The sequence below is a fragment of the Sodiomyces alkalinus genome (genome assembly GCF_003711515.1).
Source record: "Sodiomyces alkalinus F11 unplaced genomic scaffold SODALscaffold_9, whole genome shotgun sequence".
Lineage (NCBI taxonomy): Eukaryota > Fungi > Ascomycota > Sordariomycetes > Glomerellales > Plectosphaerellaceae > Sodiomyces > Sodiomyces alkalinus.
Genome location: NW_021167087.1, coordinates 1,653,017 through 1,678,441, shown reverse-complemented (window position 1 = coordinate 1,678,441; position 25,425 = coordinate 1,653,017). Strand labels below are relative to the sequence as shown.

General features: G+C 54.0%; 7 protein-coding genes across 7 annotated transcripts; 6 read left to right on the top strand and 1 right to left on the bottom strand.

The window, feature by feature from the left end:
• Window positions 1-278: 278 nt before the first annotated feature.
• SODALDRAFT_335670 (ubiquinone biosynthesis O-methyltransferase) lies at window positions 279-1,693 on the top strand. The gene has a single exon (XM_028612514.1). It carries the CDS (start codon window positions 356-358, stop codon window positions 1,316-1,318), a length of 963 nt encoding a protein of 320 aa, XP_028464376.1. The 5' UTR covers window positions 279-355; the 3' UTR covers window positions 1,319-1,693.
• A 424-nt stretch (window positions 1,694-2,117) lies between these two features.
• On the top strand, window positions 2,118-2,519 carry SODALDRAFT_222202 (hypothetical protein). The gene has a single exon (XM_028607351.1). It carries the CDS (start codon window positions 2,204-2,206, stop codon window positions 2,405-2,407), a length of 204 nt encoding a protein of 67 aa, XP_028464375.1. The 5' UTR covers window positions 2,118-2,203; the 3' UTR covers window positions 2,408-2,519.
• Window positions 2,293-6,186, top strand: SODALDRAFT_222193 (nitrite reductase). Its single transcript, XM_028607350.1, has 4 exons — window positions 2,293-2,515; window positions 2,590-2,740; window positions 2,812-4,829; window positions 4,903-6,186. Exons 1-4 carry the CDS (start codon window positions 2,436-2,438, stop codon window positions 6,032-6,034), a joined length of 3,381 nt encoding a protein of 1,126 aa, XP_028464374.1. The 5' UTR covers window positions 2,293-2,435; the 3' UTR covers window positions 6,035-6,186.
• A 187-nt stretch (window positions 6,187-6,373) lies between these two features.
• SODALDRAFT_362381 (hypothetical protein) lies at window positions 6,374-6,682 on the bottom strand (the record flags this gene model as incomplete). The annotated part of the gene is made up of 1 exon (XM_028614456.1): window positions 6,374-6,682. The coding sequence occupies one exon, from the start codon at window positions 6,680-6,682 to the stop codon at window positions 6,374-6,376; it is 309 nt and encodes a 102-aa protein (XP_028464373.1).
• A 5,362-nt stretch (window positions 6,683-12,044) lies between these two features.
• SODALDRAFT_222160 (hypothetical protein) lies at window positions 12,045-12,619 on the top strand. The gene has a single exon (XM_028607349.1). It carries the CDS (start codon window positions 12,148-12,150, stop codon window positions 12,529-12,531), a length of 384 nt encoding a protein of 127 aa, XP_028464372.1. The 5' UTR covers window positions 12,045-12,147; the 3' UTR covers window positions 12,532-12,619.
• Window positions 12,620-12,913: 294 nt separating this feature from the next.
• Window positions 12,914-14,948, top strand: SODALDRAFT_325884 (hypothetical protein; the record flags this gene model as incomplete). The annotated part of the gene is made up of 2 exons (XM_028610032.1): window positions 12,914-12,973; window positions 13,455-14,948. The coding sequence occupies 2 exons, from the start codon at window positions 12,914-12,916 to the stop codon at window positions 14,946-14,948; spliced, it is 1,554 nt and encodes a 517-aa protein (XP_028464371.1).
• Window positions 14,949-16,733: 1,785 nt separating this feature from the next.
• Window positions 16,734-19,971, top strand: SODALDRAFT_282106 (hypothetical protein; the record flags this gene model as incomplete). The annotated part of the gene is made up of 2 exons (XM_028608322.1): window positions 16,734-17,687; window positions 17,803-19,971. The coding sequence occupies 2 exons, from the start codon at window positions 16,734-16,736 to the stop codon at window positions 19,969-19,971; spliced, it is 3,123 nt and encodes a 1,040-aa protein (XP_028464370.1).
• Window positions 19,972-25,425: the final 5,454 nt, after the last annotated feature.

Below are 25,425 nucleotides of genomic sequence, written 5' to 3'. Positions count from 1 at the left end.
ATCTTGCGATGATGACGAGAAACTCCATGCTTACTGATCGGAGCTACCTACCTTAGGTACCTTAAGTCGAAGGGCGTCCAAGGTACAAGTAAGCAGACGTGATTAATAACCTGGAAGTCAGCTGAGGAATGTCTGACAAAGTCAGGTACCTTAGGTTCCCCACCCGTCTCCCAGGGTCCTGGCGGTACGGGGTGCAGTCGAAGCTGAGTAAGCAAGCGATCGGAGTGCGAGCTCGAGCAAAGAAATCTCAATTCCACCAAGCTTCAAACGCTCTTGGTATTCTATCGGGCCACGCCGACCCCCAATTGGGAGATCTAGGTGGGATCCCGTTGATATCTTAGCCACTCACGCCGTTATGGCCATCCATTCAAGATCAACCACTACGGCTCTCCTGCGTCAACTGTCCAGAGCATCGTCATCCCGATCCATTCTCGCACCTCGACAGCTCACAGCCCCGTCGCCATGCGCCTTACCGCTTTCACCCGCGCCTCCCTCGCGTCGCCCTTCGTCGACCTTCTCCTCCGTCAACCCTGAGGAGATCTCCCACTTCAACAGCCTCGCGTCGTCCTGGTGGGACCCACAGGGTCCGTCCCGCCTCCTCCACCTCATGAACCCTCTACGCCACGACTTCATCCGAGAGTGCCGCTCGTCCTCGTCCGTCCCGGACCCCATGACCGCGTCGTCCTACCCTTCTCATAACCTCCGCTACCTCGACATCGGCTGCGGCGGCGGCATATTCGCCGAATCCGCAGCGCGTCTACCCACCACCGCCAGCGTGACCGCCATCGACCCGTCGCCGGAGGTCCTCTCCGTCGCCCGCGCCCACGCCCGGCGCGACCCGAGCCTGCGTCCGCCGCGGCTCAACTACCTCTCCGCGACGGTCGAGACGCTGCCGCCGCCCGAATCGGACGCGGACCGGTTCGACGTCGTGTCGGTGTTCGAGGTTGTCGAGCACGTCGACGAGCCGGTCGAGTTCCTGCGGAGGTGCGCGGCGTTCGTGAGACCGGGCGGCTGGCTGGTCGGCAGCACCATTGCGCGGACGTGGCTGAGCTGGTTTACTACAAATCTGGTGGCGGAGGACATCCTACGCATCGTGCCCCCCGGGACGCACGACTGGAATAAGTACATCGACGACGGGGAGCTGAGGGGCTGGTTTGCGGGGAGCGATTGGACGAATGCGCGGATCATGGGGGTGGTCTACGTCCCTGGGCTGGGTTGGAGGGAGGTGAACGGGAGCGAGAAGGTGGGCAACTATTTCTTCGGCTTCAGGAAGAGTTCCGAGGGAGAGGCACGGGGTGAACCTCTAGAGAAAGCGTGAGAGGGTTTGAGGTGTAAGATATGAAGGGTGAAAAAAAAAAGGTCAACCAACCATACACAGGGCACCGTCCCTCATGGTTTGGGGATATGACGCGTGATGTACAATAAACTAGAACTATTGCACGATACCCCGAGGACGAGGGGGTCCTGAATGATGGCACCGTGTCTACTCGGGTCAGGGCTGGGAGACGAAGAAGACGGAGGAGAAGAAAGGATTTGTTATCGACTTCCCAGCATTACAAACTGCGCGACATTGTCGTCTTGCCGCACAAGACTCGGAATAACCGCATTCAGGACTGCAGCTTTATGAAGTTGGACGATTACTGTACTCCGTAAACTACGACGTAATACTAATGCTGATCAAGGTTTCTCCTCGGATGTTTATGTGGTGCAACGGTTTACCAAGTCGCTTTCTCCGCGGCGTCCTACTTTGCCCGCCGTTTAGCAAGGGGTGGGCCGTCGTTGATTGGTCAACGCAGCCTTATCGTGTTTTGGCATGCACGTCTCCCTTATCAAGTGGGCCCCATACCCCCCTCGCCCCCGTCCCCTTAAGTCACCTCTTATCTTCTTATCTCGATCCGTAAGGTACTGCTCGTTCGTCCTCAATCCTCAACTGTTCATCCTCACATCCATCCTATTCCCTCAACTGTCGGCTCCTACGATATAATTTCTGGCCATTATTCCATAACGTGATCCAGACCCCGTGGAGATAGAGATAATCAACTCCCACCCGCTTCAACATGTACGACTCCATCAGGGATTTCGGCATCCAATCAAGGAGCGGCATCAAATGGCTGTGCTTGGGTGCAAGATGCGACGCCCCTCTATCCATGATTTTGGACCGGAGATGCTGGAATTCAGCTTCTGAATCTCCCTCTCGGATTTGATGGCCCACTACCAATGCTTAATCTGTACGAATATATTGTCTTCTCGGTCGAGGAAATATAGCCCACCGTGGAAGATTTCCCCCCCTGACCCTATTCTTGTATCAATCCTCCCCTTCTTCCTCTCTCGCTGCCTCTTCCTCCTTTCCATTGTCTCTCTATCATACGAATTCTTGACCCGATTTCGCTTTTCACCACTCCGATAGACTCAACTTCCTTGACAATTGGCCAAAGATGGCTGTCGACATGGCCGACAAGTCCGGACGTAAGAAGCTCGTGGTGGTCGGGCTGGGGATGGTGGGCAGTGCTTTTATGTATTATCTTCTCCTGGATCCTACGACTCCCTATATCATGGCGTTCTGATTTTATTAACAACACAATGATGCAGAGAAAAAATGCTCAAGCTGGACGCACAAAGTCGAGAATACGACATTACGGTCATCGGAGAAGAGCCGCATTTGGCATACAACAGAGTCGGATTGACTACATATTTTGAGCACCGGAGAGTCGAGAATCTTTACTTGAATCCCAAAGAATGGGTATGGCGTCTCTCCTCCTTGCCACTACAGCACCTCTTTTCCTGTGAAGTTGATGGCTGATGCTCTCCCAGTATCACACAGGCCCCGAAGGAGCTCTGGGATATTTAGTAAATACAAGAGCAACGGAAATTGACTCCAGGGCGAAAACGGTGACTTGTTCAACCGGAGAGGTTTTTTCCTACGACGTCCTGGTGCTGGCCACCGGTTCCGATGCTCTCCTTCCCCGGCAAACACCAGGTCACGACGCCACGGGAGTCTTCGTCTATCGCACCATCGAGGACCTCACCAGCCTTATCGAGTTTGCCGACCAGAGGAGAGGCACTACGACTGCTGTGGTTGGTGGTGGCCTGCTGGGCCTGGAAGCCGCCAAGGCGATGATGGACTTGGAATGCTACGACAAGGTGAAGCTCATCGAGAGGAATCCATGGGTGTTAAGCCGACAACTTGACGAGGATGCCGGCTTCATGGTCGTCGAGCAGGTTCGCCAACTGGGTCTCGACGTTCTCCTTAGCAAGCGGGTGGCCAAGATCGAGGTGGATCCGAACAATCACGTACAAGGCCTCCTCTTCGAGGATGGTGAACGGATATCCTGCTCAACTGTGTGCTTTGCTATTGGCATTCGAGCTCGAGATGACCTGGCCCGGACAGCGGGGATCGAGTGTGCGGAGCGCGGCGGAGGCATCATCGTTGGAAACGACCTCGGCACCAGCGAACCTGATATCTACGCGATTGGAGAGTGCGCCAGCTGGCAGGGTCAGACTTTCGGTCTCATCGCGCCGGGCGTCGAGATGGCCGATGTGCTGTCTTTCAACCTCACGCAAGCCAAGCTCCACCAGCCGAGGATATTCAAGCGTCCCGACCTCAGCACCAAGCTGAAGCTGCTCGGGGTGGACGTCGCCAGCTTCGGCGACTTTTTTGCAGACCGCGACGGGCCCCAGTACCTACCGCCTCGCGTCGCAAAGAAAGCCAAGACCCCAACCGACGGCACGAACGGCGTGGATGGTGGCGTCAATGGTTCATCGCCTGCTCCCATCCCTGTCAAGGCTCTTACCTACAGAGATCCGTTTCAGAAGGTGTACAAAAAGTACATTTTTACGGAAGATGGGAAATATCTACTAGGGGGGATGATGATTGGGGACACGAGTGACTACATCAAGCTCGTTCCCATGGTCAAGTCTATGAAGGAGCTGGATATGCCCCCGGGCCAACTTATCTTGGGGGCCAAGAAAGACGGCGGCGACGACGGCGACGACCTCTCCGATGATACCCAAGTCTGCTCATGTCACAACGTGACCAAAGCCGACGTCATCCAGGCAGTCAAAGAAGGCGGCTGCAAAAGCATTGGCGACATCAAATCTTGCACCAAGGCCGGCACCGGCTGCGGCGGCTGCCTACCCCTTGTCACGACCATCTTCAACAAAACCATGGCCGCCATGGGCAACGAGGTCAAGAACCATCTCTGCCCGCACTTCCACTTTTCACGGGCCGACCTTTACAACATCATCATGGTCAAGAGGTTCCAGACCTTCCAACAAGTGATGCGTGAAGTCGGCAACGACGGGAACTCGTCCGGCTGCGAGGTTTGCAAGCCCGCTATCGGCAGCATTCTCAGCTCGCTGTGGAACAGGCACGTCATGGACAAGACGACACATGGACTGCAGGACACGAATGACCGCTTCTTGGGCAACATCCAACGGAACGGGACGTACAGTGTCGTCCCTCGTATGGCCGGTGGCGAGATCACTCCGGAAAAGCTCGTCGTCATCGGTGAGGTGGCGGCCAAGTATAAGCTCTACACCAAGGTCACGGGCGGGCAACGAATCGACATGTTCGGCGCGAAGAAGCAGGATCTGCCAGACATCTGGAGGAGGCTGGTCGAGGCCGGTATGGAATCCGGTCATGCTTATGCCAAGTCCCTCCGGACCGTCAAGAGCTGCGTCGGGACGACATGGTGTAGGTTCGGTATCGGAGACAGCGTTGGCATGGCTGTGCGTTTGGAGGAGCGATACAAGGGCATTCGCGCACCACATAAGATCAAGGGCGGCGTCAGCGGGTGCGTCCGTGAGTGCGCCGAGGCGCAGAACAAGGAGTGAGTCCATACCCGTTTTTTTGGAAGCCTTTCTCGGAGAGCGGAACGAATCTCTAACATGGCATTTGCACAGTTTCGGCCTCATCGCGACGGAGAAAGGCTTCAACATTTTCGTGGCAGGCAACGGCGGCGCAAACCCGAAACACAGCGAACTGCTCGCCAAGGACGTGCCCCCGGCCGACGTCATCCCCATTCTCGACCGCTACCTCGTGCTCTACATGCGGACAGCGGACAAGCTGCAGCGTACAGCGCGGTGGCTCGAGAACCTGCCGGGCGGGCTCAAATACCTCCAGGAAGTGATCCTGGACGACAAGCTGGGCATCTGTGCGTCCCTGGAAGCGCAGATGCAGGAGCTCGTTGACTCCTTCTTCGACGAGTGGGCCGAGGCCATCCAATCACCCGACCTGATAGCACAGTTCCGGCAATTCGCGAACACAGACGAGGCGGTCGAGGTCACCGAGGTGGAGGTGGATCGGGACCAGCAGCGACCGGTATATTGGGCCAAGGACGCAGCGGCCAAGGAAGACTTCAAGGGGCTCAGGGATCGGTGGTCTTCGCTGACGTGGCAGCCCATGCTGGAGGCGTCATACTTTGCGGGCGCGGACGAAGCGCCGAGCGGCGTGTCGGCGGCGGTGAAGAGGGGGGACACGCAACTGGCCGTGTGGAGGGTCCGAGGGCGGTACTACGCCACGCAGCAGATGTGTCCTCACAAGCGGGCTTTCGCGCTCTCGGACGGGCTCGTCGGCGAGGACCCGAAGCCCACGGTATGTAACGGGACGACGACTAGTGACGTCAGTGGCGCGAAAGGCGACAGCGGGGCCAACGGCAGCCATGGGGAGGCGGCGGGCAAAGCGCCCTACATATCATGTCCGTTCCACAAGCGCAACTTTGACATGACGTCGGGCGACTGCCGCAACGACGCCGAGATGAGCATCGCGACCTTCGAAGCGGAGGAGCGGGACGACGGGATGGTCTACGTCCAGTTGCCGCCCGTCGAGGAGCTTGATGCTGCTCTGGGGACGACGAAGTGGATGGTGCGCAAGGGGGAGAGCGGGGAGCACCCTTTTGCGGCGCTGGATGCGAAGGTCGGCTTCAAGGGCCGGAGGGGGCGGAAGCCGGGCGTCCAACCTGTGGGGCCCAGGGTTGTAAGGAAGCCCGTTGCGGTTTTGGCTGGTGGAGGATGCGGGAGTGCCCCTGACTGGTGAGGTATACGGTGTTGGTCGTAGCGGGTCTGCTCGGCGAGGGTATCGACCAGCGAGGGACGTGGAGGATGAGAGACGCATGAAAGGGGGAGACAGGATGGAGAGTTTGGTATTATATATACATATAAACAGTTGGGGGGGAGGTGGTTTGCAAACCAGCGAAAAGCGATATCATCTTCACGCAGGTTATCTATACAGTTCATCGTCCTGTCCCAAGCAATAACCAACATAGGGTATGTCGAGGAGTCTCTGCAAACAGCACTCCTGCAAAGCCAGGAGACCCTTTCGAAAGTAGGCCCATATGCCATGTCAACCACCGTGGTGGCCTATTATATCCGCCGTCTACTTCGATCCCGCCCCCGGAGTCTCGCCCTCCCCCGGAGCCCCTTTCCACCAGCTGCGGGCGAAATGGCTCCACATAGCTCCCTCGGCGCATGCAGCCACGACGAGGCCGGCAACGAGAACGAACCGAACAGGCGGGGATGCATTCCGCCATATTTCCTTGGGGCTGGCCGGGAAACTCGGGTTCGTGTTGTTGGAAGAAGACGGGGCGAGTCGAGGGGTGGTCTTGGAGAAAAACCGCTGGGCGATGGGGCGAGTGCGAAGAGCACGGGCGGTCAAAATAGGCCGAGAAGATTTATAGACGGACATGATTTCTTCGGGTGTGAAGTTAAAGTGTGGACAAGTTGGAGTGTGGTGTTTGATGGAGAAAAAGGAGGGTGAGAAGAGTATAGTGCAGGTCGATCTCGGGATGCTGTTTCTCGTATGGCAGAGAGACTTTGGGTCTCAACAAAAGGGTTTTGTAATTATGAGATTTGTATTATGCCGTCTAAAGGCTGGTATAATAGATAGGATATGATGTGATCGGATTGCAGTGAGATGTGAATTGGGAAAGGGGAAACAGGGTGGTTACAGATAAACTGATATTGAACTCGGAGGCTAAGCTAAGGGTAGGTGTGGGTCCGAGAAGGGCGAAAAGTTGAGCTAAGGGGTGGGTGCTATGGGGCTATTTATATGAAAACACAAGATCAACCTAGCATTATTACGTAAGGAAGTTGCGTTGGTTGAAGAGCTAGGTAAAATGGCTAGTCTAGGCAAGACGGGCCATGGTACTTAAGCAGAACGGATTCCCTATATAAACACCGTTCGTTTAATATACCTAAGCCCGAAGAGTCTACCGTTTTCACACCGACGATTCCCCACAGGACCAGTTGTTAGACCACGGCTATGCAGGGCCGATACAGTTATGCGTTATACGTTTATAACTTATTAAGGTCACGTGACTAGATATCTTAGGTAACCACCCTTATAATAGGTAGGAGAAAAACACCTTTATGATAATATAAAGGTCCTCTTAGTAATAATAGAAAAGCACTCTTTATAATATCTAATATAATAAACCTTAATAAAATACTCCTTATAATAAGGTACTTAACGCGATCCCGAAATAGTTCGACTAATTAATTAAAGGCGCAGAGGCCCGTACCTACCCTCAGCTCAACTTTTTTTTCAGCCACGCCCCACACCTACCCTTAGCCCAGCCTCCGAGTTCAATATCAGTTTACATATAGTCTCGAAACAGGGGCCCATCTTATAGGTCTTCGTATCACCAGTGTAATTACCCTGTTCAGTCCTGGGGCCTCACTTACACGAGTGGTCTGGTCCCTGGTTGGAACCAACTATAGGCAGTGAGCAACCGTGACTGAAATTGAAGACACTGCTTTACGTTCTTTGCCGAGAAATACCGTTCAATCAAGCTACGCATTATGCTTGCATACGTCTCCTTATCAGAAGTCGAGTATCAAAATTATGTTGTGATTCTAGATTCTATCAAATCTTGCTCCGTCCGGGCTATGTACGACATACCTATAACTCCAGTCCAGAGCTCATCATCCCTCCACCATATATGTCTATGCATTACGCCGAATTCCCTCTATTCATCGTGAGCTTCTTGAACGGTCTACGCAGCCGATCCAGCGGCGGCATGCCCCCTTCCCTTCGTATCGCTGCCGGCCTCACGAACTTGCCGTGTCCTTGCGTCACCGTCGTCGTAGTCGTTACGTGGAGGCAGCTAGCCGGCCGCTCCCTGTCCCTCGCCTGTTGCTCTTGCTCTCCGGCCTTGTCCCGGTTCTCCTGCTCAGGCGAAGGGTTCCTGGGCGGCGAGCTGGAGAAATTGGGGTAACCAAGTTTCGGACCCTCGATGGCAGGGTCCTGGGCTGGCCTCCTCGGCCGTCTCATCGCAGCAGCCGCCGACCCGAGTTTGTGTCGTGCGAGTTCTGGTGCGATGGCGCCCCGTTGCGGCTCCGTCTGCTGGTGGGATTGGCCGTGCTGTAGTTGCTGTACGCTGCGCGAGCCGGACGTTGCTGATACCTGGCGACGGAGGCTAGGCCCATGACCGGGACCGGGACCGGGACCAGCGCCGTCTGGTCGCTGCAAGTCCGAAGCCAGGTTCGAAAGATCCGACTTGTGTCTTTTCGCTACGAAACCCCACAGACTTGACTGGTCTGCCGGTCGTTTGGTCGTCCCTCCTCGTCTTCCGGTTCCCGGCTTCGAATGAGTAGTGTCGTTGCTCTTCACCGACGCCGATAGCCCCTCCCCCTCCCCCTCCGCCTCCACGAGTGACCGATGCTTACTGGCCGTGGTGAATCCTGGCAGGGATGACATGGTAAAGGTTGAAGACGACGTCATGGTCGTAGCGTGCCAGGATGGGCCGGATTCGGCCTCGTGCGCATCGTCGTCGGCAGAGCCCTGCATGCTGTGTGGACGGCGGTTCCGCCACTTGTTCTTAGCGGACGGCAAATCACCCGACTTTTCTCCCTCTTCTGGATCCTCGGGATGCAAATTATCCTCCAGCCTCTCCATGAGCGGCATGCCACTGAAAATATCCTCGGCGGAAGGAATCGCGTTCTCGCGGCCCAAAATCTGGGCCACGTGCCGTATGACTTCCATGCTGAACGACGGACCCAGCTTGGCAAAGTACGGATGGACCTCCGAGGGGATGAACCGTGACAGTTCCGTCTTCTCGCCACTACCACCTCCTCCCATAGATTTGTGGTGGTAGAGCGGGCAACTGAGGTAAAGCAACGACTTTGCCCGCGTCATGGCGACATATAGCAGCCTCCGTTCTTCATCAAGGTTGTCCGACCTCATATGGGGGATCGATCCGTTGTATACGGCGGGGACGAAGACTACTGGCCATTCTAGACCTTTCGCTGCGTGGATAGTGGATATTGTCACACTTGGCTTGTTCTCAGCTTCGCCTTTTTGCGCGTCAGACGCTAGCGCGACGTTGGCCAAGAACCGGCCCAAGGCGTCCGTCTCTCTCTCCTGTTGCAGCCCTTCAATCTCGGGCAGGCGATCGTCCTGCTCGCTCGCACTCAGATCCCTCATGAAATCACCCGCCAGGTTGAGGAACTCTTGAACGTTTGCCCACCGGCTCTCGTGTTGTTCGGGCCACGTTTCCTCGACGTACTTGTGAAAATGCAACTGGGAAAGCAAGTTCTGAATCAGATCAACCAAATGGTAGCATGGACTACCAGGAGGAGGTTCCTCGACCTTCTTCCTTACGGATTTGACCATCTTCAGCAACCCCCCGCTGATCTTCAGTTCCATCGCCGCTTTGATGTTCGTCTTGGCCCTCCGGTCGCCTCGACAGTGCTTGTCCAGCAGTGCCCAGAGACTTATTTCGGCTTCCTCTGCCTCTCGGAGTAGAGCGCCGATGGTGGCCTCGCCGATACCCCGGCGGGGGACATTGATAATGCGTGCTAGAGCGTCGTTGTTCTCAGGTTGATGGATGACGCGGAGGTAGTCGACCACGACTTTGATCTCGGCTCGTTCGTAGAACTTGAACCCACCGACCATCCTGTACGGGACGCCGGCTTTTCCCAGGGCGGATTCGATGTGCCTCGAGAGGGCGGCTGACCGCAAGAGGATAGCCACGTCTTCGTAGTTCATCATATTGCCCGACATGAGAACCACCCGGCGAATCTCCGCCACGATCCATTCGGCCTCGACCGCCGCGGTCTTGAGACGCCGCAGGACCGGCCGCGTGCCTTTGCTGTGAACGGGGAGCAGCGCTTTCTGGTATCTCTTCTTGTCCTGCTGGATGACCTTGAGGGAAACGTCTAAGATGGCCTGGGACGACCTGTAGTTCTCCTCTAGGGTAATCTCGTCTGCCTGGGGATACTCCTTCAGAAGCCTGAAAAGGTTCCGTATCTCGGCCGATCGCCATGCGTAGATGCTCTGATCGGGGTCGCCCACGATGGTGATGCGCTGCCTCGCTTGCGCAAACAGTTTCATCAGCTCGTACTGTACCCCATTGGTGTCCTGGTACTCGTCGATGAGGACCGCCTGGACGTTGGACACGCAAGAAGGATAGCCCCGCAGCAGCTGGACACACTTGGTCAGCAGGTCGTCGTAGTCGAGCAAGTTCGACCGCCCCAGCTGGCTTTGATACTCGCGGTAACACGTCTCGAGTTCCGGGTTCTCGGGCGCAGGTTTTTTGCCGTTGGGGAGCCTCCTCGGGCTGTCGTCCGAAGACCCTTTCGCCTTCTTCTTGCTGATCCGGGCCCGGGCCGTTGCCGGGTCGACGCCAAGTCCCAGCCGCTTGCAGATCCTCTGAATCATCGCTCTCGAGTCCCCGTCGTCGGCAATGCCGAACTTTGGGTCCAGGCCGATGTGCTTCCCGTAGGTTGCCAGGTACCGACGCGCGATGCTGTGGAAGGTACCGAGGACGATCTTCTTCTCTCGCCCCTGGCCGAGGGCCTTTCCGATGCGCTCCTTCATTTCCCGCGCCGCCTTGACGGTGAAGGTCGCCACGATGATGTCGGTTGGTTGGTAGCCGACATTGTCAACAAGCCATACCACGCGCGAAGTCAGGGTGTGGGTCTTGCCGCTTCCCGGGCCGGCGAGTATGGCGACCGTGGCGGCGGGAGAAGTGACAGCTCGGCATTGCGCGCCGTTGAGAGTCGCCAGAATAGATTCAGCCGGGCCGGGGGCGGAGCTGGATAAGCTCATGATGAGCAGAGAAGTCCATGGATCGTCTGGGGAGGTCGCATGGGAACGATGAGAATGATGGGGTGAACGGATTTCGAGGCCTGTTTCGAAGAGACAGTGTAAGGCAGTTTCAATATTGGTATTGAAACCGCCGAGCTACAGCCAATGGGGACTTTTACGCCCGAAACCTTGTGTTTCCGTTGTTGTTGTTGGTGGTGTTGTTGTTGTTGGTGGTGTTGTTGTTGTTGTTGTTGTTGTTCATATGAATCCGTACCTTATATGATGGACGCGTGATGCGATGTTTTGAGTGTCGCGAACACAACAGGGCTACTGTACGGAGGTACGTATCTCGAGTGGAGCATGGGCACGAGATCACATGACTTACTTGATCTAAACCCGGAAATGGAAGAGCATTAATTAGTCATCCATGAATAATTCCTGCCTACCTAAGCTTGCCTTATTACCTACGTTCTATTAGTCACGTTCGGCAAACCGAACGCAGAATGGGGGGCTGGATTTCATGCAATCGTTCACACCGCTTCCGGTCCTTTCGAATTCCCACATCACGATGCTCATGATGCTCGCGAGGACAGAGCAAGTACAGAGTAGCGCCGTCTCTCGTCACAATCATTCATCCCATCATCCAATCTATCACATGAAATCTTTCTGTGGATTCAAATTGAATGAACGACTGGAACAACCACCTGCAAGAACAAGTACAATGCAGCTTAGCGGCTTGTGATTGCGATCTCGAGGGCACTAAGCAGAGTCCTACCTTAGTTATCTCGAGTCGACTCTAAAGCGGATATCGTCTTCAATTCGTCGCCTCGGTTTCCTTGATCTACATTGTCACGCTTTGAAGCCTTCTGATTCGAGGACGTGGGTGATGTGATAGAGCCACGAGCACATTAGTTCGCCCATGTTATTGCTCTCGAACCCCATCACGCATTAATCACGAGAATCCTGAACACTGACACCCTGCGGCTCGTTGTCTCGCTTGTCTGCTCGTCAAGACATAGTATCCGCATTAATTGCCTTCTTGCTCTCTCTGGTCAAGTCGATCGAGAAACGAGATCCGACTTTTACGGTGGGGCGGGGCACAGGTAAGCTACAAGATAGGTATGGTCGGGTTGGGCTTGAGGATTCGTGAGGCGGGGACCAACTTTCATAGAGCCCAACCCAAAAGCAGTCAGGGTGTACGTGTACGTAGTAGGCATAGAGTATTACTCCGTAGAGTTCGTCTCACACGTCAAGCATGCACACACACACACACACACACACATCCATTGCCCCTTGCTTCTATTTATGTAGTCTTCTGCATGTTATACATATCCCTACTTCGTACATATATCTCCAGGAGTATTCGTAGCACGCAGTCAAACCCCCATATGGCTCCTCGCAGGTCAGCGCAGTTGCCTCCTCTGCCCCGCATCCTCGATGCCTATACCTCGTTTCAATGCTGGCCATTGGTTTCACGCCTGGAGTGTTCTCATCGCCAGAACTGAGAACAATAGGATCTGGTGCTAAAACCCCACGTGGTGAGTCTGAAAAGCGAGTTCACGACTGCTGGCATGGGGCCAGGAAGGAAAACATATCACGGGCTCCGGCACTCCCGTAACTAATAGCCATCGGGACAGGGGCGGTCCGAGCTGGCAAAGCCAAGACGATTATTGGCCAATCTAATAAGCATCTCGTGCCAATCACTACCCCGGTTTGTCATGGTCGGCGCTTAATTCCCTTGGTCGTCACGCAGATCCAGCCAACCAGAGCGCGGGACGGTCCTCGTCCTCCCGCGCCCCCGCTCCGACCATCTCTCAAGGGGACTTCGAGGCCAATATCAACATCTACCTCCATACTTCCAGCCCCCCCCCTTCTTACGGCATCATTATGGCAGTTGCCCTGGGGCCCATTGCAGGCGCTACGGCCTTTTTGTCTTTTTCCCTCACCGTACGTTGTACGTTGTATGCGAGTGCCACCAGTGGCGGAGAGCATGCATCTTGGCCGTTGCTAGTGCCGGGCCCAGACATGGGCCCTCCAGCAAGTCAGAATGCAGCTCACATGGCACAGCGCCAATCTCGACGCAGCCCGTACATCATCAAACGCTTTCCAACTATATACGCATTGTGTGTGCCGCCTATCCGGTCTTCTTTTCTCCCCTTGCTGTCTCTGTCTCCCCCATCCCATCACAATATGTTTCGGATCAACCCTCAGGAGGTAGGATCATCGTTCCTGGCTCGCCTTTTAAAGACCTCCCCGCGTCCTCGAGGCCCTGCTCACGATGCCCGGGGTCCGAGTTGATTCAGGACCCTATTTACAAAATGCACTTTGGCCTTCTTTTCTTCTCTCTAGATCTACATCATTGATTCTCTTCTTCTCCCTCCTGTGCTGTTGCCACGCGTATGCCTCTCCCTTGGTGGCTTCTCTGCAGAGCAAGAGCAGTTACGAGAACCACGACCATTCAGTACACATCGCCCGAGCATCTGATGCTGAAAACTTTTCTCCCAACGCCGATTCCGCCGAGGTTTTGAGTGACCCGGACCCGGCCTTTCTCCCCATCCAAGTTGGCGCCATCGCTGGTGCGTATGGTGTCTCGCTTGTAGTCGTGGCCTTTTTCATTCTCGTGCTCTCCAAGAGGCGTCGAGAAATCCTCGCCGCTGGCGACAACGAAACAGATTTCATCGAAGAAGATACGAAACCACTCCCCCCGAACCTCAGGATCGTTCCGCCCACTTCCCCCCGCAGCATTCCTCGAAGCCCCGTCCGCACTTTCTCCGGCTCCTCCCCGGATAGAGCCGACCTCTTCTTCCCCAGCCCGCAGACGCCCTACATCGCACCGTCGCCGTCATCGAGCGCCTGCGCCCCCGGAGTTGATCTCTCGGTCGACCAGAGGGTGGTCGCCACTGACAGACAAATGGCGCAAACTCAGCTCGAGGAGATGTACAAGTATGTACTAGAGCACGAGGAGGCAAAGCAGCAGGGCATTATCCTGCAGGACACGCCGGTGCTTTCCACAGCCTCGCGAACGTCTACGTCGGACCAGTCGTCATCCACAGGGATGTCCCGGAAGGAAAAGAACAAGCCGGCGCAGCTCAACTTGTCCAAGGAAGACAAGACGCAGTCCAGGACTTCGTCCATTCTCTCGGCCTTGCGGTCGCCGAGGAAGAAGAGTGGCGTCAAAGGGATGGTCATCTCGTCACCCATGATGACGCCCAAGTCGGGAACATTTCCCGGGCCCGAGTCGCAGGAGATGAATACCATCCCCCCGCGGCATTACGCACCTCTGCCCCCTCCTCCTCCTCCTCCTCCGCCTCCCGTCCCGTCGAACCAAGCGCCTTTCGGTGCCGTCCAGCAACTGCGCCGACCCAGCCAGGGGCAAATCTCCCCCGTCTCGCCCGGCCCTTCGCCGGAGAGCACCCAGAGCATCGACGAGCGCATAGGGGCACACCTGGCCGAGAAGGAGAGGCGGAGCCGGTCAGCGCCTCGGAGCGAAACCGACCCGGCCTCGGCATCCTCGGAGACACCCCTGATAGGGCTCCCGGGGTCGCCCAAGCCCAGCATCACACGGTTCCCGCCCTTGCCGTCGTCCCCGAAACCCGGGGCGACGTTCCAGAAAAAAGCCCCACCCTCCGCAGTCCGCACCGGCGGGACGCTGCCGCTACGGGCGTACGAACCGGCCGTGGCGTCGCCGACGTCGTCGCAGACAGTGACGAAACAGACCGTCTTCGCGCGCGCGGGCCCGCTATCGCCCATGACGGCCCGCACGCCGGGCACCGCGGTGCCCTACTCACCTTACCAGCCGTTCACGCCCTGTATGCCCATGACGCCGTCGCTGGTGAGCAGGGCGGATCGAAAGCGGATGAAGAAGCTGGAGCCCAAGACGCCGACCATGGAGCTGGTCCAGGAGGACAACGACATTTGGTAGGGTAGGGTGGGGTGGGTGGTACCTCAGGGAGAGGAACTGCAAAGCGGCTCCTGATTGAACAGAGAAGACATGCGGAGGCTTGTGGCTTCCGTGGCTAATGATGGGGAGAGAGAGAGAGAGAGAGAGAGAGAGAGAGAGAGAGAGAGGTCGCGACGACGACGGTACATACCCAGAGAGAGGAAGGGCGCCCCGAAGGAGGCAGGGACTGCACATATTATGCCATACTCACAATAGACGATATCCGGCAGCGGGGAATTTAGATGAGCAGGCACGGGATGGCCTTGCCAGGCGCACATGTGGGAGATGGCGGGAAGGACGATGTGTCTCGGTTGGTCCCGGTTGGGCGTCGCAGGACACTGTAGGGAGGCCGTGGTTCCAAGGAGGTTATCCTTTATATCTTCCATTTTCCACTCATCCCATTGCTTTTCTTTCTTTGTATTCAAAGTTACCGTCTCGTACCCTCAGCTAGAGGTGTAGTTGCAATAGCGAGGCTATATTCATCTCTACTATCTTTACTTCTGGTATATAACCTCTATGTCCATAAAGAAGGGGCATGTGCCAGTTCCCATCGAGGCGTTGGTACGAAAGGACTTGAAACAATACATAAGGTACAAACATGAGGTACCTACCTTATACTTCGCAGATCAGACCACACAGTAACCACGGTTATAAGTGTTGCGGCAGTAGTCACGTGACCACCGCCACCAGCTAATCAGGCTGCAGGATTAGTGTACCTTAGTCAGATCTCCGAAGATCTAGCCGAGGATTGAGCTTTAAGTTATCTCTTTTCCTCTTCCATATACATAATATAATATACGTGGTTGTCACACAGAATGGACCGCCTTGGGAACTACAAAGCACGAAGTACAGAGTAATACGGCATGCGAAGGTGCGCGCTTCACAATTCTGTGCCTCGTGTACTTCGTTACTAAGTGATTACCTAAGGCACTAAGGACCTCATCCTGCTGGTCAGAGCATGGTACGGAGTACGAGGAGTACGTCACAGAAAGCAAGAAAGAAAAAGAAAAACAAAAAACTGGGAGGCCCCGCTACCGATCGGCTTGGCGGTACCGGGACGATGTCCTTGGCCCCGGTTAAGACGCGCCACATCGTACGACTTCTCCTTTCCCCCACCCCTTTCCAACCACTTCTCAAAGTCTTCCTCTTCCATACGATTCCTGTTGTCAACGCACCCGCCGCAAGCTCTTCGTTTTCGTTTCTTCGAGACCCTCCATCTCATCGCAACACTTTTACCATCCGTCTTTTTATTTTTCCTTTTTTTTCCCTTGTCTTTTTCGCCGATTTTATTTATTCATATCAACATATTCGCCCCGTTGAAAATCCGACCCAAGCCTCGCCGAGATTTTGATCATACGATTTACTCGCTCCCCCCCAGCTTCAACATCCCGGCCCTCCCACCTTTCACCTTTCGTTGCCCAATTCCATCAAGTGCAGCTACATAGTCGTCGTACGACCTTCCCCAGTTATTGTGTCATTCAAAGTCCGCTCTTCGCCGATCCCAACCACCTCAACGGCTCGTCTCGAACCATCTCAAGCCGCCTCTGTTACCAGGGTGTTCTGATCGCAGCTACTTCGTACTCCGTAACAGTACCTATCGTCGGAATTGATTCCTTGGTGGTTCTGCACCGCTCCGGCCTTCGGTTGGGCTATCTCATTTCCTCTCTCAGCTGTCAGCACCCCGCCCCCGGCTTCAGAGGGTATTAACCCCATTGCTCCATGCATTGAGTCAGCCCATCATCGCTGTATCTCCCGTAACCCACCGAGATGGTCGACCAAGGTTCTGGGGCCCTGTATGGCTTCGACGAGTCCAACGTGGGTGCCCTGCCGGCCTTTGACGACTCGGCTTTTGACGACGTCAAGACCGATCCTTCTGCCTCTGGACCCGACACTACCACTGCCACCACTTCGGCTGATGCTCCCAACCCCGACCATCAGCTATTGTATGACCCATCGCATTGGGCCTGTCAAGAACCTCCAACAAGCGATACCTTCAATTTCCCCTGTCCTGTCCCAACCGGTGCCTCTCCAGCTCCCGTCTACCCACCAGCACCTTGGGAGTTTCCGCCGCCTCAACAAAACCATCAGCAGCACCCGCATCCGCATCCGCATCCGCAGCCGCAGCCACAGGACAACCACCCGCAACTTGGCTCTCCTTCCTCTGCCGCCAGCTTTGAGCAGCCTACCACGTCACCGACCGATTTCTTCCCTACCACAGCTGCCCTGACCACCAACTCGTTGCCTTCCCGACAGGTACCCACTCCTCAGCCCGCGACAGAATCAACTGCTCCCGGGCCGCTCCACCTCACTGCTGCCCAGCAGGAAAAGCTTCGTAACATTGCCATGCCGGCCCACCTCCAGTATCAGTCTCCTCGGAGCGAACCGAGTCCCGGATCCGAGACTAGCGAAGCGAAGGGCACAGCGGCAACCGCCCGTTCCTCTCCTGACGCGCCGGAATCCAGCAAGACGAACCGAAAACGCAAGTCTTCCGCCGATGGATCAGACGAGGACGAGGAACACTCCAATCAACCCGTCAAGAAGACGGCTCACAACATGATCGAGAAGAGATACCGGACAAATCTCAACGACAAGATTGCCGCTCTGAGAGACAGCGTGCCCAGCTTGCGGATCATGTCCAAGAGCGCGCGCGGCGAAGATACGACGGAGGATCGCGAAGAGCTCCACGGGCTGACACCGGCTCATAAGCTCAACAAGGCCACGGTACGTGAGGCTCATTCAATGAAACGCCTTTTCTTCTCTTTTTCTTCTTCTTTTTCTTTGTTCTTGGCCCCACGACCCCTGGTGGCTTGGACGTACTGAGCTAACACATCTGTAGGTTTTGAGCAAGGCCACGGAGTACATTCGACACCTGGAGAAACGGAACAATAGGTTGATGGATGAGAACAACGCGATGCAAGCTCGGATTGCCGCTTTCGAAAAGCTCTTCATGGCGGGTGCCATGACCGGCGCGATGACAGGTGGCATGGCCGGGAACATGGGCAACGGCATGCAGCAGGCACCGACACCGATGCAGTATCCTCAAGACCACTATATGACCACGCCTCCCATGGGAACTTCGCAGCCGCCAGAAGCCGCCCAGGGACTGATTCAGGTCCCCGACGACATGAAGCGAATTCTCTCCGCCCAGATGGCTGTCGGCCAGCCCTATCCCGTGCCACACCAGTCCTTCCGCGCCGGTGATCCAGCCATGCTACGGCAGCAGCAGATCCAGCAACAACAGCAACAGCAACAACAACAACAACAGCAACAGCCTCAGCAGAATGGGCGTTGGAACAACGTTGGCCCTTATTTCGGAAAGCTCATGGTTGGCTCTCTCGCCAGCCTTCTTATCCTCGAAGCCGTGCGAACTGAGGAGCAAAGCAACGAGACCCCAGAGGGCCGTGGGCTATTTGCGCTCCCTGCTCATCTCCTCCGTCATCTCGGTTCCAACTCGCACTTCCACGTGCCCGGGCATGCCGTTTCCGCGACTCGCCTCCTCTCACATCTCAAGCTCCTTCTATTCTTCGGCATCGTGCTATACGTTTTCATGCCGTCCGTCTTTTTCCCGTCCGACAAGAGGGGCAAGAAGGGACTGCAACAAGCCAATAGCCCTCTTCAGGTCGTGCCATCTCTGGCGTCACCCATTCACATCCGACGGCAGGCATGGTTGACAGCAATCCAGACAGTTTGGGTCCCGGAGCACAACTTCTTTTTGGAGGCGGCGGCTTTGGTACTCAATACCATAAAACTGAGTCTGCGGAACGCGATGGGCCTCGGTCGATATCAGCTGCTTACCGGGCTCACAGGAGAGCAGGAAGTTGCCCGCGTGAAGGCGTGGTCGATCGCCTTGGATGCTCAGCTCGCGGGCGGAGATGTGGAGATCAACAAGCTTCGACTGGCGTTGACGCTCCTCGCATCGGGAACCTTGCCCGACACGCCACTCCGACTGATGCTAAAGGCACTTCATATCCGCGTCCTCCTTTGGGATTTCGGCCCCACGGGACTGCACAATGCTATTGCTGCGAAGTTGGCGAGGTCTCGGTGGAGTGAGGCAAAGCGACAGCTTGATCGAATTCGGCAAGAGTCCAGTGAAGATGACTTGCCCGAGCACCTTGCTGCCCTTCTTGACCATGACTGCGGTGAGGTTTTGAATGATACCGTCATTCAATGTGCGTATAACCTGGCCTGGAACCTCTCGACTACCGAGAACATGGCCGGAATCGCGGACGGCATGGACGCTGTGGTTGACGATGCTGCCGTGCGGTCTCCCATGGATGCCGTCGCGGCTTGGTGGTCCTGCCAAAACGTCCAACGTGCACTGTCGGCCCGCCTGGTCGCCGAGGAGTATGATGCCGCCGCGCAGGAAACGGTTCAAGGGCTCATTCGAGATGCCGTCCGCTCCGCCCCCGTGGGTTCTTCTGCCCAAGGCCGTGCTCTCGTTGCTCGTGCCATTCTCCTCGACGACAAACAAGATGAAAGGAATGGGTCGGACAAAATTTCCGACGAGGAAAGCGTCAGCCCCCCTTCTGGCAGCCCGCAACAACGGGTCAATGACGCGGCATGGTCGCTCCTCGACGCGTACTCTCACACCAAGACGGCCCCCGATTTTCAGGTCGCCCTCCGCTGCTCTACGGTCATTTCCAAGATGCAACACCCCGAGAAAGCCACATCCCCTCGAGAGATGGTCCAGCTGGTCGAAGAGATTGTTCAGCCTTCGCTGATGGCTGACATGTCTCTCCTCGGATGCACCGCTCTCTTTAGGTTGATGGACGAGCTCTATAATCAGCCCAGCGCGTTTGAGGGTTTCGGCACGACGCTTGAAAGTCTGGCGGGTAGTCTCCGAATCTGGATAGGCAGCACGCCGGGCGAACAGAGCGGGCTGGACGAGGTGGTGCGGCATAAGATGGTCGACCGATGCCTAGGCATTACAAAATCCCTTGTTGGTATGGAAGCGGACACGGGATATGGCAGCATGAGCGAGTGTGAGGACGATGATGGCTGTTAAACCGGCCCATCATAAAGTCTGTTTCATCGCCCTCTACTCCGCCCTTTTCTACGTCTTTTCGGCCTCTTCTGTTTTTTTCTTCTTTTTTTCTTTCTTTCTTTCTTGGGCTTCTACTCGGATCACTCCGCTGCCTGCGCTTGAAGCTGGATACGACTCCGCTTACTACCAGCGGTTGTACCATCTTGCTGTCCGGAACAGTTGTCCTTCTTAAAGTTTTCGATATACTTCTACTTTCAGAGATTGGGATCCGGCGTCGAGCTGTTGGGGAGGTTGGGGCTCTGGTCTTATGCGCTACACGAATACTGAAACCTGGCGTTTTGACATCTTAGTAGAAGAAAGCGTGTCCAACAGGTTGTTTGGTGGGTGATTGGGGAAACCAAAAGGAGCAAAGAGGTCGGCGGAGCAGGTTTTACTTGCGGTTTCTTTTCTTGCTTTTTATTTCCCTTCTTTCTCCTTTCACACGATACGTTGAACGAGGCTACGGCTCATTATTAAATTTCTTTCAGAACCGCCCAACTATGCCGCGACTGGTAGTCCTACTAGAGCAAGTGAGCGAGGGAAGTCAGTCGAGGGGCAACCGAAAGACAGGCAGCATGTTATACTCCACTGGGTGCCCTTATCTACAGGTGTTGATAATATATTATATATTATACATTATACACTATATTATATATAATATGTTATTATTATTATTATTATCGATCTTACTCCGCTATCCTAACTAATCTATAGGAGCCTTCCTAGGCTATACGGTCCTTCTCGGGTAGCTATAGGGGGGAAAACCCGGGTAAAACCCCTATATACTTCCTTAGGTGGAGTTGTGCCGCTGCGGGGCCGATATAGCCCCGGTTCGTCTCTGCTATATATCTGGATTATACCTTTAGGCTAGTGGCTAACGGGAAGTATAGTAGGCTAGTGGTTAGGTAGGTTAGCCTAAGCCGATCGTTAGCGACGGAGTAGGGGCTAAGGGGGTGCCGCCGCGCCTCCACGGTATAGAGGCTATAGCCCTTTAGCCTTAGCCTCCCTACGTCCCCGAGGATTATGCCTTTTATTCCTTCTACTCGGTTAATAAAAAGAGTAAAGGAGGTAGGCGTCTCCTGCCTCCCCTAGGTAAATTCCTGCTATATCCGGCGGTAGGTAGGGGGAATAGGGCTTTACCCTATTAGAGAATTAGATAGTTAATATCCCTTAGGGTCTTTATACCTTTTTTCCCCCTCTCTTCTTCCTATAACGCTAACGAGTTTATTATAGGTTTTCTCCCGATCTATTCCCGCTTATAGTACTATAGGCTTATCGTTACGGCTCTATACTAATAGTAAAACCCTTTAGTTTCCCTTGTTTATTTTCCTATTATAACTAGACTATAAGTCCTTAGTAGGTAGCGCCGCGGTGGTGTGGTGGTATAGGGTTAACTAGGTAGTATAGTATTAATTTATATACACGAATAATTAAGCGGTAGTGGTAATATAATATAAGTTCTCCTAATAGCGTAGCGGTGCCTTAGTAGTAGCGTGCTAATAGTTATAGATATCGTCTCCTAATAATAATACTAATAATAATCGTAACCGGTATAAGAAGGGCTTAGTTCGGGTTATACCGTATATATCCCTTAGTGGTGTCGGGGCGGTGCCGCGGTGGCTAACCTAGGGCAGTTATATTCGTTATAGTAAGCGCCTAGGTATATACCCGGATAATATAGAGGCCTGCTCTAATACTACGGGTATAGGGGTAGCCTGTTTTTAGTATACTAATAGCCGGCGTCCGTGTAAGGATATAAGTCGTGTCGATATCGTCGTGGTGCCGTAGGTATATTATAGTAGTATATACTAATTTTCCTCTAAGTCCCCTCCGCTACTAAAAAATAGTAGCAGCGTCTTATAGATCTTTATAGGGCGTATATAATAGTAAAGGCCGCCGGTAATACCGGTATTGCTACTATACGTCTCCCCCTTTAGTGCCGAAGTAGTCCCCTGCTAATAAGCTATAGGCTAAGGAGCGTCTAGGGACAGCGTCCTGGTCTTTTAGCCGGGCCCTAAACCGGGCGTTACCTTCCGGTTATAGCCGCGGCGGCCCCGCGTCGGCGGAGGTATAGGAATTATCTTATTAGATTGGACGTCTAAAGGGTAAGATAGACCTTATTCTGGAGCACCTTATAAGTGGCCCCTTTTCGGTCTCCCCGCGGTATTATAGTAGCGGTGGTTAGCTAACCAGTCCTAATAGGGCCTAGAATATATCAAGAGTAGTATTAGCGCTACCGAGGATAATAAGGACGATAATAACTAGAGCGATAATAGTTAGTGGCTATTAGTAGCCCCCCTTAGCGCTAAGCTAATACCGCTGGGGTCTTAGCTTATAGGACCCCTATTAATAATTAATAGATCCGCCGTATTATACTGCCTCCGCTCTAGTCCCGCTTCGGTATCGCCTTTATTTTCGTAGGCCTTTATAACTTTAAGGGTAAGGCGAAAGTCCTTAAGCCTCTTCCGTTATAGGAACTACCTTATAACTGCCCCGGCTTCGGTATCGTGTTCTAGTATATCGTATAAGTCTTCTTTAGTCGTGAGCGGCCTCCCTACGACACCGAAAAGGCCCCTATAGTCCTCCGTGGTTACCTCCTAGCACTAGAGTACTATATACTCCGCTATTTCCGCCCCTTTATCCCCGTAAAGGCACTATAGTAAAGGGAAGCCCGGTACCCTCGCTTTAGCTAAGAATACCTATAGGCCTAGTTTTTCTAATCTAATCTAGGTAAGTGCGGAGCTCTATAGTTTAAGGAGCCCTCTATATTTCCGGAGGGAGTATTATATCGGGGGGCGGCTTAGTACCGCTACGGTATAGGTATAGGGCTATTATACTTCCGCTTAGGCTTAACCCTATTCCCTTATAAGGGCCTTCCGCGGGGGCGAGGTTCCGGCCTAGGCTATTAGGGCGGTAAGCTATACCGTCTACGCAAGGGCGGTATAGGTCCTATAGTGCCGGTTCGGTGCCGCTAAGGCTCTCGCCGTGGCATATACTCCGGCTAATATCTTAACTTCTATCCCTTCTTCTTATATCCAAAGGATCTTTCGGGCACTTAGGCTTAAGAGGTATAGGTTAAGGGGGGGGATAAAGGTCTTTTTTTCGAGGACCCAAACCGGTATAGCTTTATAGACTCTAGTTATTAGTCGGAAGTATCGGTTTTATACCGCTATAAGTGCCGCTACGGGGCCGTGCCAGGGGCTAGCCCCTATTTTATAGACGGTTAAGGCGTAATAGGCGATTATTAGTCGTATAACTATAAGGTATAGTCTCCTTATATCTACGAAGCTATACCCCCACGCTACCGCGCTAAGCCTTAAAAGGGCGTATATTTAGGTGGCTAGGCGGCTCTTTACCTCTTTAGTGTTTCGCCGGAAGTTAAGCTTCCTATTAAGCTAAACGCCTAAGAGCCTTATCGCTTCCGCCGCTAGCACCGAAGTGGTATTAAGGGGGAGCGGGGTAGGTAAGGGTTAGCGTGACTTTATAAAGGGGATATAAATATACTTAGCTGGTTCGAACTATAGTCCGCTCGCTATCTCCTAATCTAGGTATATCCGCTATACGGTAGCGAGGCGTCGCCGTGTTTATACCTCTATCCTACTAAAAGCGATAATATTCGTGTTATCGGCGAAGCCTATTACTATCGTTTTAGGAACCCTTTCTAGTTCTTCGTATAGGGTGGAGATATAGAGGATAAAAAGGATAGGGGAGATCGGGGAGCCTTACGGTATACCCCTATAAAGGTATCACGGGGGGGCCGTTTCGCTATTAAGTAATAGCTAGGCTATATAGTCTTTAAGGAAATTACTAACTAAGGTAATAAGCTACCGGGGGAAGCCTTTCCTTTTAAGTACCTCGAGGAGGCGAGAATAGGGGATAGTATTAAAGGCGCCTTTAATATCTAGTTAGAGTATTAAAGCGGTACTGCTATAGGCTTAGCTTACCCTTACGGCCTCCGTGGCTCTTTATACTACCGTTTCTATACTTCGCCCTATCCGGTTACCTATTTATCCCTTTGGGAGGAGCCGATCCTCCTCCGCTACGGTTACGATCCGGTCGGCTAGTATCCCCTTAAGGACCTTACCTATTATACTAAGGAGTAATATCGGTCGTTAGCCCTTTACTATCCTATAGTCGGCCAGCGGCCGGCCTTCCTTCTTAAGGACTACCACGGTAGCGTGGCGGCACCTTTTCGGGTAGTAGCTCGTTTCGAGGCACGCTATAAAGATAGTACTAAGTCTTTAGTATAAGGGGGGTCTATATACTTTTAGGAGCCCTACTAGGAGGCCGTCGGAGCCTAGTACCGCCTAGGGTTTTATCTTTTTAAGGCGCTCCTATACGTCCGCTACGGTAATATCTTAGCGGATATCCTACCCCGGGGGGAATTCCGCGCCTAAGGGCCTAGGGGTAGTAAGGAGGGGGGGAGGGAAGAACTTCCGGTTTAGGACTTCGGCCTTCTCTACGTGTATAGTTACCGGGTAGTCGCTATCGTTTTAGTATAGTAGTAGCACGGATAGGGGGTCTAGTAGTACGCCCCCTTTAGTTTATACCTATTTCTATAGCCGCTAAAGGAGGCTATTATCCTTTCCGGTTAAGTAGAGTAAGTACCGCTAATATATCCGCTTCGCTACCGCCACGGCCTTATCTCGGCGCCTCTCCGCTTCCTAGAACTTATCCTATCGGCTCCGGGACTTCCTAGATATATATCTACGGTAGAGGCGCCTTATTTCCTAGGTAAGGGCGGTTAGCTCCGTGTTCTATTAAGGGGTGGATAGGCGTCTAGGGGTGCCTCTATAACGGCGCGGCGCGGCCTTATTAGCTATATTTATAAGGTCTGCTATTAGGTTATCTAGTGCTAAGTCGATATCTTCTAGTAATATAAGAGGGCCAGTCTACTATAGCCGTGTAGCGAGCTAGGGGACCTATAAGGGGTCGAAGTCTTTCTAGACCTAGCGGGGCCCGGCTAGGTCCCGTGGTAGTATCGTCGCGGTAGTCGGCGAGGTATCCGTCTTTATAAGGATTCGGGCTATTTATAAGTAGTGGTTAGACCCGATAACGGTCTTATCCGGGCCGCTAAAATCGTAGCAGAGCCCTTATATTACCTATATAAGGTCGATAGTGCTAGCACGCCGGCCCGGGCGGTACTATATAGTTATTCCGGGGGGGGTTACTAGGTTAAGGTTCTACTGGGTTATAAGGGTAAGTAGGGTATCGGCTTAGGGATAGTACCGTGGTGGCTATAATTATAAGGGGTAGTATAGGTTAAAGTCCCCTATAAGGATATATTAGCCCCGTAGCAGTGCTGTGTTAAATATATCTTATAGGGGCGTGTTCTAGGGGATCCTAGCTAACTAGTAGTTCTCTAAGTAAATCGACTAGATTATAAGGGTATTATCTCCGGTTCCGAATATAACCGTGTAGGTATCGTGGTAGGCC

Bases quoted from the DNA above. Each gene is read 5' to 3' on its own strand.
- SODALDRAFT_335670 (XM_028612514.1), top strand. From the start codon at position 356: ATGGCCATCCATTCAAGATCAACCACTACGGCTCTCCTGCGTCAACTG.
- SODALDRAFT_222202 (XM_028607351.1), top strand. From the start codon at position 2,204: ATGGCCCACTACCAATGCTTAATCTGTACGAATATATTGTCTTCTCGG.
- SODALDRAFT_222193 (XM_028607350.1), top strand. From the start codon at position 2,436: ATGGCTGTCGACATGGCCGACAAGTCCGGACGTAAGAAGCTCGTGGTG. The intron at 2,516-2,589 runs GTATTATCTTCT...ACAATGATGCAG, and splicing joins ATGGTGGGCAGTGCTTTTAT to AGAAAAAATGCTCAAGCTGG. The intron at 2,741-2,811 runs GTATGGCGTCTC...ATGCTCTCCCAG, and splicing joins ACTTGAATCCCAAAGAATGG to TATCACACAGGCCCCGAAGG.
- SODALDRAFT_222160 (XM_028607349.1), top strand. From the start codon at position 12,148: ATGGTCGGGTTGGGCTTGAGGATTCGTGAGGCGGGGACCAACTTTCAT.